Here is a 21,917-nt window from a genome sequence, read left to right as displayed (position 1 = left end):
CTGGCGGCGGAGTGTGTGCATGCGCACTACGCCCGACTGGCTCAAGTACCTGGACTCATAGCAGAAGATCCAGGTGGTGGAGGAGGACGAGGGACTGATTATCCTGAAGGAGGCTGGAGGAAGCCCCAGGTATGTATAAAACTTTAATTTCATCTGTCTCAGGTTTACTTTGTTACACAGTAGTACTATACTCTACATATGCACTCCCCACAGAGCTGCAGGGAATCCACTGAGAATGCTGTGCACATTGAACACAGAGGTGTTGTCTGTCACCCATAAATCTTGTTCAGATTGTGCATGAAGAATGTGTAATAGAGGAAGAATCTCCTCATTCCCCTGCAGAGTACCTGCACATCATTCTTACATGTACCCACACTTACATTGCCTAGGGCCTGATAGATGTCGTTTGTTCCGGTTTGTACCTTTTACAAGTACTCTTACCAAGGACTAGTTTTAGTCTAAGGGCCCGTTTCCACTAGGGCGAATTCGCATGCGTGGCCTGCATGCGAATTCGCATAGGCAATGAAAGTGGATGGGACTGTTTCCACTTGTCATTTTTTTGTAGCGTTTTTCTGTGCAGGATTTTTCTGCACGGTAGGGCCTGCAGAATTCGCCTGCGTGAGGAATGCAGGCGATTCGCAGCCTATGTATTTAATAGGGAAAACGCACGAGCGTTTTTTGCCGCGAATTCGCATGAAAACTAATACAAATTGAGTCAGGCAGTGACATGGTTAAATTCGCATGTACCCTGCCTATGCGAAATCGCATGCGAATACGCGGCAAAAAACGCACGCGGAATCGCATCCGCATGCGATTTCGCCAGCGGTGGAATCCCAGGGATTCGCACCCCACTAGTGGAAACGGGCCCTAAAGGGAATAAATATAGTAGTCTACATATCCTTCTCACTTCAGTTGTCTTGTAAAATTCCTAAGCGTTGGCAGTTAAGAGACGGATTTCATGTTACATACTTTTAATCAACAAAATTGCAATATGCAAATTAGAGGAGTCGGAGTCGAGCAGTCGGAGTCAGAGTCGAAGTCGGTGGAATCCTAAACTGAGGAGTTGGAGTCGGAGTCTGGATTTTTGGACCGACTCCACAGCCCTGGAAGATTCGCATAGCGAAAACGCATGCAAATTTCCTAATAATTACATTGCATGCGCAAGGCCCCTTACATTGCATGCGCATCGTAAGCAGTAAGCTTACAATGAAGCGCGTGAGGGAGTATGCGCGCGCCCATGGCCGTGCAGCCGCAGTTGGGTCAGATGCCGAATTAGACTGGGAGCGGTGGCAGGGAACGGCGGATCGTTGGGAGGACGGTGTGGGACATTACAGCTGCAGGGGCCGATAGAAGCCCCAGGTAAGTGTCCATTTTTATTTTCAAACCTCCCCCCCACAGGACCCCTTTAAGACTCCTTGAGGTCGCTTGTCCCTTGCCGTCTTCCTGGGTGGCTCTTGTCCCCGCAATTCAGCCTAGCTAATTCACTCCTCCATCAGGCTCCCATACTTGAGCATGTTCTGCGCCTACGCAGAGTACTCCCAGGGGGAAGACACACCAGTATGTATGTTGTGTTATGAGACAGTGGCCCATATGCAATTAACTTTTTGTCATGAGTTTTCTTCTAGGTAATATTTTCACAACATGTCAATAAAATGCCTATTGATCTCCCAGCAAGCAATAAAATGTGCAAATTAGTTTTGATAATACTTTTTCAACTACTTTTTAGTATTTTAAAAATTGCAAAATGCTGAAATTTAATTTAAACAGAAGATGAAAAATTATCACGTGGGAGAAAACTCAGGAGAAAAAGTTAATTGCATCTGGGCCAGTGTCAGTGGTGAAACAGTACAATGAAGTACAACGTAGGTAGGCATTTAGATAACAAACACGAAGAATGCAAAATATATAAAAAAAAACAAAAACCAAAGAAAAACATCAAATTGTCCAAAAATTTAAATGGTAGATGCGATCGCAGCAGGAAATGTTTGGCAAAAAATCATGTAGCGGCACAGAAATATTCATTTGTTTACTGTTGTTTTTTATTTAGTTTATTAACCACTTGCCGACCGCCCACAGCCGATGGGCGGCGGCAAGTACTGGGCCTAAACAATCGCAATACGCCCATCGGTGGTGGCGTGCGAGGTTATGCGCTGATCACGTCACGCGATCAGGCGCTGGCGACAGGCTCCGTCCCCCTTGCGCAGTAACCCGCCGGCCGTTCGGAAGTGCCAGCGGGCTACTAGCTCCCAGATCGCCACATGTAAATTGTATAATACGCTTTGTAATGTATACAAAGCGTATTATACAGGCTGCCTCCTGCCCTGGTGGTCCCAGTGTCCGAGGGACCACCAGGGCAGGCTACAGCCACCCTAGTCTGCACTCAAACACACTGATCTGCCCCCCCCCTGCCCCCTGATCGCCCACAGCACCCCTCAGACCCCCCCTGCCCACCCTTCAGACCACTGTTTGCACCCAATCACCCCCCTAATCACCCATCAATCACTCCCTGCCACTATCTGTCAACGCTATTTTTTTTTATGCCCTAAACTGCCCCCTGGGGGCTCCTGATCACCCCCCAACCCCTCAGATTCTCCCCAGACTCCCCCCCCCCGTGTACTGTATGCATCTATCCCCCCTGTAATAACCCACCGATCACCTGTCAATCACCCCCTGTCACTGCCACCCATAAATCTGCCCCTAACCTGCCCCTTGCGGGCAATCTGATCACCCACCCACACCATCAGATCGCCCGCAAACCTGCCGTCAGATCACCTCCCAAGTGCATTGTTTACATCTGTTCTCTCCTCTAAACACCCACTAATTACCCATCAATCACCCCCTGTCACTACCTGTCACTGCTACCAATCAGATCAGACCCCTATCTGCCCCTAGGGCACCCAATCACCCGCCCACACCCTCAGAATGCCCTCAGACCCCAGCCCTGATCACCTTGCCAGTGCATTGCTTGCATCTATTCCCCCCTCAAATCACACCTTGAGACACCCATCAATCACCTCCTGTCACCACCTAGCACACCTACCCATCAGATCAGGCCCTAATTTGACCGTGTGGGCTCCTGATCACTCGGCCAAACCCTCAGACCCCCTTCCGATCACCTCCCCAGTGCACTGATTGCATCTATTTTCCCCTCTAATCAGCCCCTGAGACACCCATCAATCACCTCCTGTCACCCCCCTCGCACTCCTATCCATCAGATCAGGCCCAATACAACCTGTCATCTAAGAGGCCACCCTGCTTATGACCGGTTCCACAAATTTTGCCCCCTCATAGACCACCTGTCATCAAAATTTGCACATGCTTATACCCCTGAACAGTCATTATGAGGCATTTGGTTTCCAGACTACTCTTCACGGTTTTGGGCCCCTAAAATGCCAGGGCCGTATAGGAAACCCACAAGTGACCCCATTTTAGAAAAAAAGACACCCCAAGGTTTTCCGTTAGGTGTATGACGAGTTCATAGAAGATTTTATTTTTTGTCAAAAGTTAGCGGAAATTGATTTTTATTGTTTTTTTCACAAAGTGTCATTTTCCACTAACTTGTGACAAAAAATAAAATCTTCTATGAACTCACCATACACCTAACGGAATACCTTGGGGTGTCTTCTTTCTAAAATGGGGTCACTTGTGAGGTTCCTATACTGCCCTGGCATTTTAGGGGCCCTAAACCGTGAGTAGTCTAGAAACGAAATGCCTCAAAATGACCCGTGAATAGGACGTTGGGCCCCTTAGCGCACCTAGGCTGCAAAAAAGTGTCACACATGTGGTGTCGCCGTACTCAGGAGAAGTAGTATAATGTGTTTTGGGGTGTAGTTTTACGCCTACCCATGCTGGGTGGGAGAAATATCTCCGTAAATGACAATTTTTTGATTTTTTTTTACACACAATTGTCCATTTACAGAGATATTTCTCCCACCTAGCATGGGTATGTGTAAAAATACACCCCAAAACACATTATACTACTTCTCCTGAGTACGGCGATACCACATGTGACACTTTTTTGCAGTCTAGGTGCGCTAAGGGGCCCAACGTCCTATTCACAGGTCATTTTGAGGCATTTGCTTCCCAGACTACGCCTCACGGTTTAGGGCCCCTAAAATGCCAGGGCAGTGTAGGAACCCCACAAGTGACCCCATTTTAGAAAGAAGACACCCCAAGGTATTCTGTTAGTAGTATGGTGAGTTCATAGAAGTTTTTATTTTTTTGTCACAAGTTAGTGGAAAATGAAACTTTGTGAAAAAAAAAATCAATTTCCGCTAACTTGTGACAAAAAACAAAATCTTCTATGAACTCACCATACTACTAACGGAGTACCTTGGGGTGTCTTCTTTCTAAAATGGGGTCACTTGTGGGGTTCCTCTACTGCCCTGGCATTTTAGGGGCCCTAAACCGTGAGGAGTAGTCTAGAAACCAAATGCCTCAAAATGACCTGTGAAATCCTAAAGGTACTCATAGGATGTTGGGCCCCTTAGCGCAGTTAGGATGCAAAAAAGTGCCACACATGTGGTATCGCCATACTCAGGAGAAGTAGTATAATGTGTTTTGTGGTGTATTTTTACACATACCCATGCTGGGTGGGAGAAATATCTCTGTAAATAGACAATTGTGTGTAAAAAAAATCAAAAAAATTGTCATTTACAGAGATATTTCTCCCACCCAGCATGGGTATATGTAAAAATACACCAAAAAATACTACTTCTCCTCAGGGCTGTGGAGTCGGTCCAAAAATCCACCGACTCCGACTCCTCAGTTTAGGATTCCACCGACTCCGACTCCTCGACTCCGACTCCTCTAATTTGCATATTACAATTTTGTTGATTAAAAGTATGTAACATGAAATTCGTCTCTTAACTGCCAATGCTTAGGAATTTTACAAGACAACTGAAGTGAGAAGGATATGTAGACTACTATATTTATTCCCTTTAGACTAAAACTAGTCCTTGGTAAGAGTACTTGTAAAAGGTACAAACCGGAACAAACGACATCTATCAGGCCCTAGGCAATGTAAGTGTGGGTGCATGTAAGAATGATGTGCAGGTACTCTGCAGGGGAATGAGGAGATTCTTCCTCTATTACACATTCTTCATGCACAATCTGAACAAGGTTTATGGGTGACAAACAACCCCTCTGTGTTCAATGTGCACAGCATTCTCAGTGGATTCCCTGCAGCTCTGTGGGGAGTGCATATGTAGAGTATAGTACTACTGTGTAACAAAGTAAACCTGAGACAGATGAAATTAAAGTTTTATACATACCTGGGGCTTCCTCCAGCCTCCTTCAGGATAATCAGTCCCTCGTTGTCCTCCTCCACCACCTGGATCTTCTGCTATGAGTCCAGGTACTTGAGCCAGTCGAGCGTAGTACGCATGCACACACTCCGCCGCCAGGAGCATACTACACCTGTGCAGCACTATTGCGCAGGTGCAGAATGTTCCTGGCTGTGGGAGTGGCACGTAGCCAGACTGCTCTGACTGGCTGAATTACCAGGACTCATAGCAGAAGATCCACGTGGTGGAGGACAGCGAGGGACTGATTAGCCTGAAGGGGCCTGGAGGAAGCCCCAGGTATGTATAAAACTTTACTTTTCATCCGTCTCAGGTACCCTTTAATTTGTAGTCACCAAACCAAATTTTAACAACATATCAAATTATTTGATTTCATCAGCAAAGGGAGTGCATACATTTGCATAAATCAGCATCAATGCAGAATTATTTCCATCTCATTGACCATCTCTATTAGTGACACAGCTACACATCAGGCTTTATTCTTACAGCATAGATGTTATTTAGTATATATAAGAGATTCCTGTGTACACATCATATATACAGTCACAATCAGATATGTATATCTGACCTTAAAAATACGGGGACTGCTTTATTGAAGCAGCACAAGTAACTAATTTTGATTGGTTTATTTCATTTTTGTGGACTAAGCACAGCTATTACTGTATATATACATTATTTTTAATGACTATTATCTGAGAAATAGAACATTTTATCATATTTTCTATTTTAATTACAGTTACAAATTCATTAGGAGTCGGTGCATTTTTTCCCGACTCCGACTCCAGGCACCCAAAATTGCCCGACTCCACGACTCCGACTCCACAGCCCTGCTTCTCCTGAGTACGGCGGTACCACATGTGTGGCACTTTTTTGCACCCTAACTGTGCTAAGGGGCCCAAAGTCCAATGAGTACCTTTAGGATTTCACAGGTCATTTTGAGAAATTTGGTTTCAAGACTACTCCTCACGGTTTAGGGCCCCTAAAATGCCAGGGCAGTATAGGAACCCCACAAGTGACCCCATTTTAGAAAGAAGACACCCCAAGGTATTCCGTTAGGGGTATGGTGAGTTCATAGAAGATTTTACTTTTTGTCACAAGTTAGCGGAAATTGATTTTTATTGGTTTTTTTTTCACAAAGTGTCAATTTCCGCTAACTTGTGACCAAAAAAAAAAAAAAATCTTCTATGAACTCACCATACTCCTAACAGAATACCTTGTGGTGTTGTCTTTCTAAAATGGGGTCACTTGTGGGGTTCCTAAACTGCCCTGGCATTTTAGGGGCCCTAAACCGTGAGGCGTAGTCTTGAAACCAAATGTCTCAAAACGACCTGTGAAATCCTAAATGTACTCATTGGACTTTGGGCCCCTTAGCGCAGTTAGGGTGCAAAAAAGTGCCACACATGTGGTATCGCTGTACTCAGGAGAAGTAGTATAATGTGTTCTGGGGTGTTATTTTTACACATACCCATGATGGGTGGGAGAAATCTATCTGTAAATGAACAATTGTGTGTAAAAAAAATCAAAACATTGTCATTTACAGAGATATTTCTCCCACCCAGCATGGGTATGTGTAAAAATACACCCCGAAACACATTATACTACTTCTCCTGAGTACGGCAATACCACATGTGTGGCACTTTTTTGCAGCCTAACTGCGCTAAGGGGCCCAAAGTCCAATGAGCACCTTTAGGCTTTACAGGGGTGTTTACAATTTAGCACCCCCCAAAATGCCAGGACAGTAAACACACTCCACAAATGACCCCATTTTGGAAAGTAGACACAAGGTATTCAGAGAGGCGCATGGTGAGTCCGTGGCAGATTTCATTTTTTTTTTTGTCACAAGTTAGCAGAAATGGAAGCTTTTTTTGCTAACTTGCGACAAAAAGTAAAATCTTCTATGAACTCACCATGCCTCTCAGTGAATACTTTGGGATGTCTTCTTTCCAAAATGGGGTAATTTGGGGGGTATTTATACTATCCTGGAATTTTAGCACCTAATGAAACATGACAGGTGCTCAGAAAAGTCGGAGATGCTTCAAAATGGGAAAATTCACTTTTTGCACCATAGTTTGTAAATGCTATAACTTTTACCCAAACCAATAAATATACACTGAATGGTTTTTTTTTATCAAAGACATGTAGCACAATAAATTTGGACAAAAATGTATACAGAAATTTTACTTTATTTGACAAATTTTATCACAGAAAGTTAAAAAAATCATTTTTTTTGACAAAATTCATGTCTTTTTTGATGAATATAATAAAAACTAAAAATCGCAGCAGCAATCAAATAGCACCAAAAGAAAGCTGTATTAGTGACAAGAAAAGGAGGGAAAATTCATTTAGATAGTAGGTTGTATGACCGAGCAATAAACCGTTAAATCTGCATTGGTCTGAATGGAAAAAAAGGCTCTGGTCCTTAACCACTTCAGCCTTCAGTCGTTTTCACTTTATGCATCCGAGCAATTTTCACCTCCCATTCATTAGCCTATAACTTTATCACTACTTATCACAATGAACTGATCTATATCTTGTTTTTTCCGCCACCAATTAGGCTTTCTTTGAGGGTACATTTTGCTAAGAGCCACTTTACTGTAAATGCATTTTAACAGGAAGAATAAGAAAAAAACTGAAAAAATTCATTATTTCTCAGTTTTCAGCCATTATAGTTTTAAAATAATACATGCCTCCATAATTAAAACTCACGTATTGTATTTGCCCATATGTCCCGGTTATTACACCGTTAAAATTATGTGCCTATCACAATGTATGGCGACAATATTTTATTTGGAAATAAAGGTGCATTTTTTCCGTTTTGCATCTATCACTATTTACAAGTTTAAAATAAAAAAAATATAGAAATATTTCATCTTCACATTGATATTTAAAAAGTTTAGACCCTTAGGTAAATATTTATGTTTTTTTTTTATTGTAATGTCTTTTTTTATTTTTTATATTAAACATTTTATTTGGGTAGTTTTGGGAGGGTAGGATGTAAACAATAGGTTTATAATGTAAATGTGTGTTGATTTTTTTTTTTTTTTTTAGTTTTAGTTGTAGTTTGTTTACATGACGTCACTCTAAGCGTAACATACGCTTAGAGAGACGCAACAGCCAGAAAAAGCGAAGCTTCTGAGAGAAGCTGTTGCTTTTTTCTGCGGGGGAGAGGAATCAGTGATCGGGCACCATAGCCCGATTCACTGATTGCCAGGCTAACGAACCGCGAGTCGGGGAAGTTTCTCCCTCCTAAAGAGGCTTCCAAAGTCGCCTCTCTAATGGAGCCACCGGGGGAAGAATGGAGGGAGCCCGGAAAACGTGAAGGGCGGGAGGAAGCCCCAGGTGAGTTAATTTGGCCATTTGACTGTCCTGCTCACTGTCCCTTTAAGCACACCTGACCCGCAGCAAGGCCACCAAAGGTAAGCAGAGATGTATGTTCATGCTGGATCCATATACCTCTATGCATTGTTGCAACACATACAACCCTTCCCCCCCAAAGTCTCTCTAACCACTTGTTGAAAAAAATCGACTCTTTGCTAAAGTCAAATTTGCAAACAGGAAGAGGCAGGCCTTGGAGTAGAGGATTCAGAGCAATTTGGGGTACCTGGAGTCGGTGGTTTCAAAAACTAAGGCGTTGGATGACTTTTGTACGGACTCCTGTCAAACTGTCACACTCTAAGGGCTTGATTCACAAAGCGGTGCTAACTGTTACCACGCTTGTGAAAAGCCCCTTATCACGCCAAAAGGGCGTGCTAATTAGCACTAGCGTGCAAAGTCCAGCGCAAAACTTTGCACGCGCAAAGTCAGGTGCGCGCGAAACGTCGCATCGCGGTGCGACGAAAACGGAGCACCCAATGCACCTATAAGGGCGCATTGAGTGCGACCTTAACGTTAAGGCGACGTTAAGGTCGCACCCAATGCGCCCTTATAGGCGCATCGGGTGCGCCGTTTTTGTCGCACCACGATGCGATGTTTCGCGGGACTTTGCGCGAGGACTGATTCACTTTTCTGCGTGCTAACTACTTAGCTAGAGTGACCAGATTTTTGTTGGTTCAACCTGGGACGGGGGGTCGGGTTGGGTGGAGAGCGCGCGGCGAAAAATGGGGAGGATGCGGCGGGGGGTTGCGGCTTTCTAATGATAATGATGTAACAGCGAGGCATAAGAAAGCAGTGTTTGCTCCATGGTGTGGTCAAACGAGGTTTCGCATCATGGGTGTGCAGAAACTGTGTAATGCTATTTAATAGTATACCGTAACCACAGCAAACATAGCCAACTATGACCATTAAATAATAAATGCAGCAACAGTTACTTCAGACACCAGAAAATAAACGCAATGTGGGCAACATGTCAGCACAAAATAAACGCTATGGGGGCAACATTGACAGGCAGAGCAGGGCTACAGCAAGATGGCGCCTGAAGCCCTGTACTGGAGACACAAATAGTCTCCAGTACAGGGCTTCGGCAGCCATCTTACCGTAGCCCTGCTCGCCTGCCGGAAGAGGAAGACCAAGGAGGCTGGAGCGGGGCTGCAGGCGATGAACTGGCTCGGCGTTCATTCATTACGGTGGCCAGAGTTACTTCAGACACCAGAAAATAAACGCAATGTGGGCAACATGTCAGCACAAAATAAACGCAATGGGGGCAACATGTCAGCACAAAATAAACGCATTGCAGGCAACCTGTCAGCACAAAATAAACGTAATGGGGGCAACATGTCAGCACAAAATAAACGCAATGGGGCAATATTTCAGCACAAAATAAACGCATTGAGGGCAACATGTCAGTACAAAATAAACGCAATGTGGGCAACATGTCAGCAAAAAATAAACTCATTGCAGGCAACATTTCAGCACAAAATAAACGCATTGGGCTCTATTCTCAAAGAGCCAAAAGTTCCGCAAAATTTTACCCCTAATTTTCCGCCAGCGGTAAACTCTTTTTTCAGCATTCACTAACATTTTCCGCATGTTTGCCGCATGCGGAAAAAAAGATGCGGAAACAGCCATTATTCATGCGGGAATCATGCGGTAAAAAGGTCGCATGAAAAAGTGTTTAAAAAAAAAAATTAAAGTCCAGCAAGCACAGCCCTTAAGCCTCCAGACTTCATTAAAGAGAATCTGTATTGTTAAAAATCACACAAAAGTAAACATACCAGTGCGTTAGGGGACATCTCCTATTACCCTCTGTCTCAATTTCGCAGCTCCCCGCCGCATTAAAAGTGGTTAAAAACAGTTTTAAAAAGTTTGTTTATAAACAAACAAAATGGCCACCAAAACAGGAAGTAGGTTGATGTACAGTATGTCCACACATAGAAAATACATCCATACACAAGCAGGCTGTATACAGCCTTCCTTTTGTATCTCAAGAGATCATTTGTGTGTTTCTTTCCCCCTGCATCTCTCTTGCACTGAAGTTTCAGGCTGCTCTTTTCTTCCTGCAAACAGCTTTGCCCTTGTCTGTAATTCCTCACTATGTGAAAGCCCAGCCAGCTCAGAGGACGATTTATCCAGCTTGTAAAAGATAAGAGAGAAGAGAGAAGCTGCTCTAATCTAAATAACACACAGGCAGTGTGCATAGAGGGGCCTGGAAGGGGGAGTTCATAGCAGAACCACAACACTGAAGAACTTGGCAGCCTTCCAGACACAGGCCTGACAAGTCTGACAAGAGAGAGATAAGTTGATTTATTACAGAGACTGTGATAGTACAAAGTGCTGCAGTAAGCCAGAACACATTAGAATAGCTTTTGGAACTTGTAGGATGATAAAAAACAGGATGCAATTTTTGTTACGGAGTCTCTTTAAAGTCAATGGGATGCGGAATATATCACCTTCTACTTGTAGGTGATAAAAAAATCGGTAATTAACGACGAAATGATGCGCCTGAACATTTTTGAGAATTGATCTTTTATTGCGGAAAATACCGACTTTTGCGGAAATTTTTCTGCATGAATCCCGCACTTTTACCACACTTTTTCCGCATGCGGGAAAAACATGCAGAAAATTTAGAGAATGCAAACTTGACTGTATTTTGGGTGCAAACTTCCCGCATGTACTTTACCGCATGCGGGAAGTCTTTGAGAATAGAGCCCAATGTGGGCAACAGGTCAGCACAAAATAAACGCATTGCGAGCAACAGGTCAGCACAAAATAAATGCATTGCGGGCAACAGGTCAGCACAAAATAAACGCATTGCGGGCAACAGGTCAGCACAAAATAAACGCATTGCGGGCAACAGGTCAGCACAAAATAAATGCATTGCGAGCAACAGGTCAGCACAAAATAAATGCATTGCGAGCAACAGGTCAGCACAAAATAAATGCATTGCGGGCAACAGGTCAGCACAAAATAAATGCATTGCGGGCAACAGGTCAGCACAAAATAAATGCATTGCGGGCAAAAGGTCAGCACAAAATAATCGCATTGCGGGCAACAGGTCAGCACAAAATAAACGCATTGCGGGCAACACCGGGACCATCTTGCTCCTCCTGCAGCGTGTCTCCCGTGCTGACATGCAGAGCATGGCTACAGCAAGATGGCGCTCAAAGCCCTGTACTGGAGACACAAATAGTGTCCAGTACAGGGCTTCGGCAGCTATCTTACCGTAGCCCTGCTCGCCTGCCGGAAGAGGAAGACCAAGGGGGCTGGAGCGGGGCGCGGACGATGAACTGGCTTGGCATCTATTAGACGCCGCAGACAGTTCATTCATTACGGTGGCCAGAGTCCTGAGGCCAGGACGTCCAGCAGCTAAAAGCGGAACGTTTCCCGGGACCTCATGCTGCCTGGGACAGCGGATCCCGAAGGCGGGACGCGTCCCAGGTAAAGCGCGTCCCAGGTAAAGCGGGACGTATGGTCACCGTAACTTAGCACGCCCAAATCCTTTAGGTGTGCTAACTAGGTTATCAGGCCCTATGTATAGTGATCCGTGGTTCATAGTATGCCTTTTAGGTTTGCTCTACAAGCTGTTGCTTTTTTGCCAGACAGGCACCATCTGACAAAAGTAACAGCAACAACCTGTGCTATAGCAGAATCATCACATCAAGTTCACTTTTCATAACATACCCTTGATGCATAAGTGGAGTGTTGGAACAGATGACACTGGCACAGCATTCTGGGAATCACAGCCTAGCTCTCCTCCCTGCGCTCACAGCACCCAGCCATCACACTGTGCGCCCTGCACAGCGCCACCTGTACGATACGTAACGATACGCGGGAGCATCAATCCAGCGGCAGGAAGGGGGCGGGGCTTTACATGCATATGCCGAGGTGGAGATTACCTCCGACAGCAATCTCTACCAGTAGAGAACTAGTGTGTATAGAAAGACGTAAGAGTAGGCGGGATTCGGCTCTGCACAAGTGCCCATAGGCTTCAGCTCAGCTACTCTCTATGGTTCCGCGCTATTTCGCCAGCAGCTTGCTCTCTCTCTGGTTCCGGTGATATAATCTCTCCACTGTCAGTCACTGCTTGCTAGTTCCGGAACTTCCGGTGTCTCCTGTGCTGTGAGTAGTAGTACTGGCTGCTTACTGCTCCTGGTGTTGTCACTACGCTCGGCTCACGGGTGTTCCGCTCAGTCATGGCTGCCGCCCGCAGGTCTCGTTCAGACTCCCGCTGCGTCCTGCGTTACTCCGACCGAGAACTGTGCTGAGCTCAGAAGACCCACCAGCCGTCCAGCATGGTAATGTCAGGGGGAGAGGCGGAGAATTGGACACACGCATTTACTTTATTTGGGAGCAAAACAAGTATAGGCTATGTGAGGAAATAAGACACGTGATGAAAGTCGGCCAATCAGCAGGAGCGTTCTGTAGCGTATGACAGTGCGATAGCTGAGCGCTGCCTGTCTGGAGTAGGGTCTGTCTGTACTGATCTCTCAGCACCTCTTTCCTATTAAGTGGTGTTGCTGACCTGTCTATACACGACTATTGTCATGTAATAAAATGCTTTACTCCCTCTATTGGGTTTTTTTTTCCGTTAGCCGGGCGCAACCTCTAGGTGGCGATAGATCTCCAGTAGAGTTGCATTTTTCCCTACTATCCATGGCGGCCTGGAGGGGGAATAGTAATTATCGCCACCTAGAAGATGCGCCAGCTAACGGAAAAGTACCCTGTATTGTACCTGAGGTGCATATAGTTGCATATATTGCTGTATTACCGTCCTTGCATAGGTTTGCCAATAAAACAGTCATTGATCATAATCAAAATCTAGCCCAATCTGTTAAATGATGACACTAGCTAAGAAAAATAAGGCACTATAGTTTTGCAAACTTTTTAACTTTTGTTACAAGTTGCTGTTAGCAGAAACAGTAAAACCCCTTTATCCAGAACTAGGTTAACCAGAAGTCTCAAGCGACCAGAAAAAAATGCTGGCCATGCAAATAAATCTACTTTTACTCTTCTTTATATAGTAATAAACCTCTGTTAAACTTACAGTAAATCAGTCTTGTCTTTGTTTTTAATTGCTGTATTACAACATTAAAGCGTAAGAATACAATGTGGAGTATAGCTTTTTTACTGTTTTTTTTTTGTTTGTTTTTGTTTTGTTTTAGCTAGTCCTTTTTTTTTTTTTTTTTAACAGATTCTCAAGCAACCAGAAACTACACTTATCCAGCATCAGCCAATCCCCATTGGTGCTGGATAATGGGGTTTTACTGTACTAAACTGCATTAGTGACTTTATAATGGAAGTACTGTACTTAGTGTGAAGGTGTGACTGTGGGAGTACATTTGAATTCGGCGCTGGTAGACTTGGGCGCAAGATCCAGCTGTTATATGGCTGGTCCTGCTTCTGTACAAGTCCGGGCCGAATTAATTACTATTCCCCCTCCAGGCCGCCATGGATAGTGGGGGAATGAAATAATTTGGCTTCCAGAGATTGCTGGAAGCTGAATTATTATGATTTTTAAGCAACCTCGGCTCCATCTTCTGACGGTGCCGACGTTACTCACTGAGCGCCGCTATAGCCTGAATCCCTTTATAGTCTATGGCGGCGCTGGCTGCGCCCAAATCTAGCAGCGCTGAAAAGCACTGCTCCGTAACTATGGTGCTCCCAGCACTCTATAATGCAATGCATTTTCCTTTCTAAGTTATATGCAACTTTTATGGTTTGTGGTATGTGCTGAACAAATTTGCACCTGCCTGAACAGAATTTGATTGGGCTGTACAGAAACTTTGCAAAGTTATATTCAGATTTGGAAACTAGTGATGATTCAGTGTTCCCCTACCCTGTCCTCAGGGCCCACCAACAGTGCATATTTTGTGGAAATCCCCACAGGTAGTTAATCAACTCCGCTGAGACACTAATTACCTCACCTGTGAATGTTTGTGGGGTTTCCTGCAAAACATGTACTGTTGGTGGGCCTTGATGACAGGGTTGGGGAACTCTGACCTAGTGGATTGGTCATCTGCTGGGTTTCAGTCATTAACTCTGGGCCAAAAGAAGAGGGATATGTGTTGAAATCTAAGTAACAGCCCCACTGTGTAGCAGAATGTTGTTTTCTATGGAGAGGTGGGAATAGGACATGAGCTGCAATGGGGGACACAATGGCATCTTGCCAAAGGATTTCCAGTTAGGTAGGCTGAAGAGGCAGCTGCTCCCATCAGGAGACACCTGTCTAAACAGCTGCCGAACATTGTCACAATCTGACGTTTCAGGCAATAAAGCCTTTTTCCACAAGCAGCCTGTCAGCTGCTCCTGTACATCGGCTGGGTGCTTGCTAGCGCTCAGTGCAGGCGGCTCCCCTATGGAGTTGCATCTGAGCATGGTGGTTGCTGTGCTTAAAGTGGGATAAAACTCTGACATAACATTCAATAAAAATGTGTTTTCCTACTTTGTATTACACATATATATACCATATTTGCTTGTGTGCACAATTAATATTGTCTGTTTACAAATTGCAAAATCCCAAAGTACAGTTTATCTGCTCTAAAAACTGCCATTACATAGCTGCTGTATTTAAATATTAACCTCCTGAGCGTATGTCCAACACTGTTGGGAATGCCGTTTAACCACTTAATGACTGCCTAATGCCGATAGGCGTCGTAAGTGGTATTACATGGACTTTCCATGTCAGTTCACGGAGAGTGTCTCCATGAACAGACTGCGAGCCACCGATCGCGGCTCACGCGCGTAATGTAAACACGCGGGGAAGAAATCCCCACTGTTTACATCATACGGCGCTGCAGCACCGTAAAGGAGATCGGTGATCCTCGCCCTCTGATTGGCCGGGGATCACCGGCATCTGATAGGCTGAAGCCTATCCTAGGCGGCGCAGGACGGATATCCGTCCTGCGCAGCCCATAGAGAGGGGGAGAGCGAGGTAAGGGCACAGAGGGAGGAAATCGCTGCGGAGGGGGGCTTTGAGCCCCCCCCCCCGCAAATCACAGGCAGCGGAAGTCTGATCGCCATGCTACAAACCTGATCTGTGCTGTGGGCTGGAGAGCCCACGCTGCACAGATCAGGCAAAAAGAGCCCGGTCCTTAAGTGGTTAAGAGGTTTTGCCGGACTCAGGCATCCCCCCCCCCCGTATAAAACCATTTGGTTATATGGCTGCATAAGGTGTTAGCTAGCAGTAGGCTAGCTATTATAATTGTCCACAACCCCCTGATTGCCCCTGATCCAGCCACTTATACATTGCCCAGCCTGGTTCCAGCAGTCGCCGCAGCCTTCCCGCACAGCTCTGGTCTTCTCTATGGAAAGGATCGCACATGACGTCACCGACGTCATGCGCAGTCCCGAGCTTCCCGATAGAGAAGACCGGAGCTGTGTGGGAAGGATGTGGCGATTGCTAAGATAAAATCTATCTACTGAGCATTTTTCAGCTGTCTCTGCTTTTACTATGTGAGGCAGCTCATTCACTACTAATGTTTACATTCTGCTGTGACGTTCAGCTACAAATCACTGCACATCAATCTCCACTCAGGTTAAACCCTGTAAAATCAATAAAAACTGCACATAGTGCCAAGTATTGCTAAAGACAGAACACAGCTTGCACCCCTGCGGGTAGTGCCACCACCTTGGGATTGGAGAGATTTAGCCCCCCCCCCTGACGCCGCCCCCTCCTCCGACTGGGTGGAGTCAGTGGAGGCGCGCTGACGTCAGACCAGGAAGTGGGACAGTCGGAGGCAGCGTGTAGCTCTGAGGTCCGCGGGCAGAGCGCCTAACTGATAGTCTGGTCCCCTGTAGCGAGCTAGTTTAGTTTCTGGCAAGTCGTGGCCACTGCACCTGTGCGTTCTCGATCTCGCTGTTGTCGCATCCTGCGCATGCGTAGTGCTAGAAAATCTAGTACTGTGCATGCGCAGGATGTTCTCAGCGACGGGAGTGTGATCGTGGCCGTGCTGGTGCAGTGACCACCTACTGGCCTATCATCTGAAATGGCTTGCTGCGGGGGACTAGAGGTTAGGTTTGTCCCGGTGTGGGCACAGGACGTCTGCAGGGGACCAGTAGAAGCCAGGATAGTTTAGGTAGTGACAGGAGGTCCCCAGTTTAGGTAGTGACATGTTCCCCCCCCCCCCCCCCCCCCCCCCCAGTTCAGGTAGTGATTCTAGAAGTTTTTTAATTATTTTTTCATTCGTTTCCATTTTTTTTTTTTTTCTCCATTTTCCATTATTTCCCTTTAGGCTGGTTTCACAGTGGGACGTTAAAGTCCCACGTTACAGCAGCCAATAACGCAGCCTAACTCACAGCACTGTAAAATCAATTGTGCTGTTCACCGTGCCCACGTTGCGTTACATAGTAACGCAGCACGTTTAAACAGAGTGCTGCATGCTGTACGTTATACTGAGCTAAGCAGCGTTAGACTGCTTGCACATGGTCAGTAATGTTGGAGGAGGAGGTCTCCCCTCCTCCTCTGCGGCCAGCCACATGGCTAATTAATATTCACTGCACTGCAGACACTCGTGGTAGGACTGTAGTGTTGTCCGGATCATGAACGAATCGTTCATTTGATCCGGATCTTTTTTGTGAGTCGAATCATCCGGATCATCACAATGAAAGATTCGGTTCACAGTGGATGTCTGTCTGGAAGAAACAGGAACATACAGAATGAACAGTGCAGGGAAAGTCTTGTCCTGCTAGTCATTTCACCCAGTCAGCTTCCCTAGTAAAATGATTCAAATAATTCGGTTCAAAGATCCGGATCTTTTCAATGATCCGATTCAAATGATCCGAATCCTTAAAAAGATCCGGACTTCCTAATAACCTGGAGCGGCTGCTTTGAGAGCTGCATAACGCATCTCAATCTGACGTCCAATTTCAACACCACCATACGTTGCGTTAGGGGCACATTATGCGACCATAACGTCCCCTAAAATGCAACGTCTTGGTCTGTAAGTAGCCTTAAGGGGAATGAATGGGGTGGGGAATGAATGGGGCAAGGAATGGGAGGGAATGTCACAGCAGGTCTGCCTCTTCCGATCTAAAAATTCTTAGAATCAAATGACTTAGCTTCTATTTTTCGGATTGTTATGCTTGCGACGTTCATTTAATTTGAATGTTATTGAAAGCTCTTTGCCTCTCTTCAACCTTGTGGATATGTAATTCCATGCCTTTTGTTGTCTGCATGGTTATCACTGATTGTTCTCAATAAAGAGATTTTGAAAACTAAAAAGGATCTTAGCCAAAAAACCACCCACTGACTGCTAAATCAATATCATTGCCAGGGGTATAGGAATTCTTTAAAATCTTATACAAAAATGGTTAACTGTTTCTTTGTTTCATAGGAAGTTACATTTTAAATTTTTACAGTTGATGAAAATAGACACGTAAGAAGAATAGGGTAGTTTCAGGCAGGGGTCACATTTGTCTTTCAGTTTCTACACTTTGCAGAAAACTGAAAGACAAGTGTGATCTCTGCCTTACAGCAGCTAATCTAATTTATAGAGAAAACTGACAAATTGCGCAAGATGTCAGTTTTTTTTCTGCGTGCGAAATCTGCATTAAAGTGTGACCTTGCTTATTGATTAACATGAGTTCTCAGTTGAAGTCAGTTTTTCTGTGCAGAAAACGCGTACGAAAGCCGATAAGTGTGACCCCTGCCTCAAACCAGGACGTTGCATTCCATTTTGTTATTACGTGCATTTACGCCACTAGAAATGTTTGCGGGAACATGTGATGTAAAAGGTGCACCTTCATTGGCTAACAAGTGTGAATTCTAGGATTGCACTGCATGTTCTATAACAGAATCAGTTGCACCGTATCTGATGAGGTGTGAACTGTTCATAGACATTCAATCACACTACAATACTCTTCACAGCACAACTTGTCAGTTGGAAAGTTAAAGGAAACCTGTAGGGGGGAAAAGTGCCCAATTTGGGTACTTGTCTAAGGGCTGATTCACTCTACAAGAGCTTTTTAAACACTAGCTGTTTTAGAACCTCTTGCTAATGCATTGCTATGGGGGATTTTTACAAAATCACATCACTCCAGTGTGAACACACACAAAGGAAAACATTAGCAAGAGCTTTTAAAATCACAAAGTGCTTAAAAAAGCTCTTTTAGTGTGAACAAGCTCTCAAAGAGGGAAGGCACTGGATTTTCCAGAGGCTCCCCCCCCCCCCCCCCCCAAATCCTCCACTGGGCCATGCCGGTGCTGTCCACTCCCCTTTGAAAAAAACCCAGCTTAATTGAGACCATGCTTGTGTGCATGAACAAGCCATCTGCACCTGCGCAGAGTAGGACGGACCCACTTGGGCTTAGCTTTTTCCACCAAAGCCCAAGCAGGTCCATGCGACTACAAGGGAGCAATGTGCCATGTTTTAGGGGTCTCAGCACTAGATTGGGCTGGTGGAACATGACGGGGGGAAGCCTCTGGAGGACCCAGGTTTCCCCCTCCTGAGGTAAGGATCTAAATTTGGGCATTGCAAACACCACAGATTTATTTTGATGGTAAAATATTAAAGTGGACCCAAATTAAAAATACAAGATTTCAGGAATAAAATCTATTTTCTAAATTATAATAATAAATACCAGCCTTTTTTCAGCTGCATGATGACAAATATAAAATATTTTACATTTTTTGGAGGAACCCCTCCCTTCCTTTCATATTGCCGGGACAGAAACCGGCAAAATGCTGGAGTAGGTGGTGTCCGGCAATGGAGGAATTGCTAATGGCTGCCACCTGTATAACCCTAGTTATGAAAAGAGAAGGGTGAAAAGCGTGCACTGAAATGCTCATAAGCTTGAAGGAGTGTTTATTTATCTTTGTATGTGTCAGAGTGGTGCAACTAAATATTTATCCAGTGATCCTCTGGGACAAGACTCTGAGATATCCACGCCCCTTCCAGGAAATATTTCAATCCCTCCCCTATAAAAGAAAGGCCATGAGAATCTCTCCTCAGTTTGAAATATTTCCTGCGCGAGAAGGAGGTTTCTTTCCCTCGGGTGAACCAGGTCTGTGGTAAGTAGGGCCTGGGGAGCCTTGTAGGGGGCTGCCGAGACTGAGTTGGTCAGTCTGGCAGCATCAAGGTTTCTTACCTTGCCTCGTGTTTGCTCCCTTAAGAGGAGGGAGAAAGCGAGATGGCGTCCTCGATCCCTCTGGCCTGGTTGGAAGTGGCGGTGGGCTGTCTTGCACGCAGCTGGAGACAGCATCAGTGGAACAGAAGGTCCATCGGGTATGGTCTGGGGAAGTTTTTTAGCCGCGCGCGCGGCTGCCTCTGACGTCACTTCCGGCGGAAACCAGGGCGGGGTTAGTATAAGGGAGGCGGTGGGACGCGCCGGCTTCCTCTCACTCTGGCTCTGTGGAGCGAACAGGACAGTCGCAATGTCTGTGGCTCTGGGGGAGGAAGGTGCTGGTCCTTCTAAGGTATTTTTCTGGCGCTATAGTAAAATACTTAGAACTATCTGGGCAAATTTTTTCCATTCTAATGGTGGGCTATTTGTATCATGTTTTGCAGGCAAAAGATGGATCCAAGCGAAAGTGCCCAGTATGCAATACAAGATTGCCAGCTGAATGGGAAAAGACACTCTGCAAACCCTGCTCTAAGAAGGTTTTAGCAGAGGATGGCCTCTCTGTCAAAGATACGATTAGAGCCTTTAGACAGGAAATGGCTGATACTATTAAACAGTTTAAAGGGATACTGTAGGGGGGTCGGGGGAAAATGAGCTGAACTTACCCGGGGCTTCTAATGGTCCCTCGCAGACATCCTGTGCCCGCGCAGCCGCTCACCGATGCTCCGGCCCCGCCTCCGGTTCACTTCTGGAATTTCTGACATTAAAGTCAGAAAACCACTGCGCCTGCGTTGCCGTGTCCTCTATCCCGCTGATGTTATCAAGAGCGCACAGCGCAGGCCCAGTATGGTCTGTGTCTGCGCAGTACACTCCTGGTGACATCAGCGGGAGCGAGGACACAGCAACGCAGGCGCAGTGGTTTTCTGACTTTAAAGTCAGAAATTCCAGAAGTGAACCGGAGGCGGGGCCGGAGCATTGGGGAGTGGCTGCGCCAACACAGGATGTCTGCGGGGGACCATAAGAAGCCCCGGGTAAGTTCAGCTCATTTTCCCCCGACCCCCCCCTACAGTATCCCTTTAAATCTTCCTTGGCTGAAACTAAGACACAATCTAAATCAGAAACCCCTGTGCCAGCAGTTTCTTCTACTTCAGAAGGGGAGGTGGGTTCAGATTCTCATGATAGTGCAGAAGAATTTAAGGAGACCCCTTCTAAATTTAAAGTAGAGGACACAGAGGGCCTGATTGATGCTATTATTGATACCTTACAGATTGATAAAGGGAATTCAGATTCGTTAACTCCTCATGATAAACTCTATGAAGGTTGGCAAGACAGTGAAGGCATTGTTTTTCCAGTTCATAAGTCTATTCGCCAGTCTATCCTGAAGGAGTGGACCGAGCCTGATAAAAAACTTATTTTTTCTAAAGGAATGAAGAGAAGATTCCCGTTTAGTGAAGAGGAAGTTAATTTATGGGGTAAATGTCCTAAACTGGATACGCCTTTTTCTCAGATGGTTAAAGAGGGAGAGTTGGCCTTTGAGGATTTAGGCTCTTTAAAAGATCCGTTAGACCGTAAGACGGATCCTTTTTAAAACGTACATGGGAGGCTATTTCGGCTATTTTTAGGCCGACTATAGCTTCTACGTGTGTATCAAGAACCATGTTGTTGTGGTTGGATCAATTTAAAAATAATATTCAGGAGGGGGCTTCTAAGGAAGAACTTCTGGAGGCCTTAGAACTACTTTTTAAAGGCACTAGCTATCTGGCAGATGCATCAGCAGAGGGCATTAAGTATACAGCGAGAGCAGCTGGGTTAGCCAATGTTACTAGAAGATCAGTTTGGCTTAAAACTTGGGAAGGAAGTATCACTTCTAAATCCAGGTTATGTTCAGTCCCATTTACAGGTAATCTGTTATTTGGGCCTGAATTGGATGCTACTTTGGAAAGAACTTCTAGTAAAAAGAAGGTCTTTCCAAAGAAAAAGGTTACGCAGCCTACTAAACGTCCTTTCAATAGGCCACGTAATCAGCGTCAAGGACAGTCTAAAAGGAAAGGATGGTCCTTTAACAAAAATGGTAAGGGGAGTTTTCTTATCAAGCCCCAGGATAATAAGAAATCCCAATGACCATCAAGTGGGGGGTCGACTGAAGAACTTCAGCGAGGTGTGGAGAAATTCAGTCGCCAG

General features: G+C 45.3%; 2 protein-coding genes across 7 annotated transcripts in view; one reads left to right on the top strand and one right to left on the bottom strand.

Moving 5' to 3' along the window:
* The window catches only part of CILK1 (ciliogenesis associated kinase 1), a 166,084-nt gene extending 153,105 nt beyond the window's left edge, over positions 1–12,979 (bottom strand). For all 5 annotated transcript variants that reach the window (XM_068281365.1, XM_068281367.1, XM_068281366.1 and 2 more), the window contains exon 1: positions 12,360–12,979. The gene's annotated coding sequence lies outside the window, so the exon portion shown is untranslated. The remainder of the gene's footprint in view (positions 1–12,359) is intronic.
* The window catches only part of FBXO9 (F-box protein 9), a 73,077-nt gene continuing 63,798 nt past the window's right edge, over positions 12,639–21,917 (top strand). The window contains exon 1 of one of the 2 annotated variants that reach the window (XM_068281371.1): positions 12,639–12,797. Coding sequence is in view for 1 of the 2 variants with exons in the window: in XM_068281370.1 (XP_068137471.1) it covers positions 12,971–12,973 (3 nt within the window). In the remaining variant the exon portion in view is untranslated. Of the gene's footprint in view, positions 12,974–21,917 lie in introns of both variants that reach the window. The other variant, XM_068281370.1, reaches the window with a different exon arrangement.

Source organism: Hyperolius riggenbachi, chromosome 4 (genome assembly GCF_040937935.1).
Source record: "Hyperolius riggenbachi isolate aHypRig1 chromosome 4, aHypRig1.pri, whole genome shotgun sequence".
NCBI lineage: Eukaryota > Metazoa > Chordata > Amphibia > Anura > Hyperoliidae > Hyperolius > Hyperolius riggenbachi.
The sequence above is the reverse complement of the archived record's forward strand: the minus strand, read 5'-3'. Positions and strand labels throughout refer to the sequence as shown.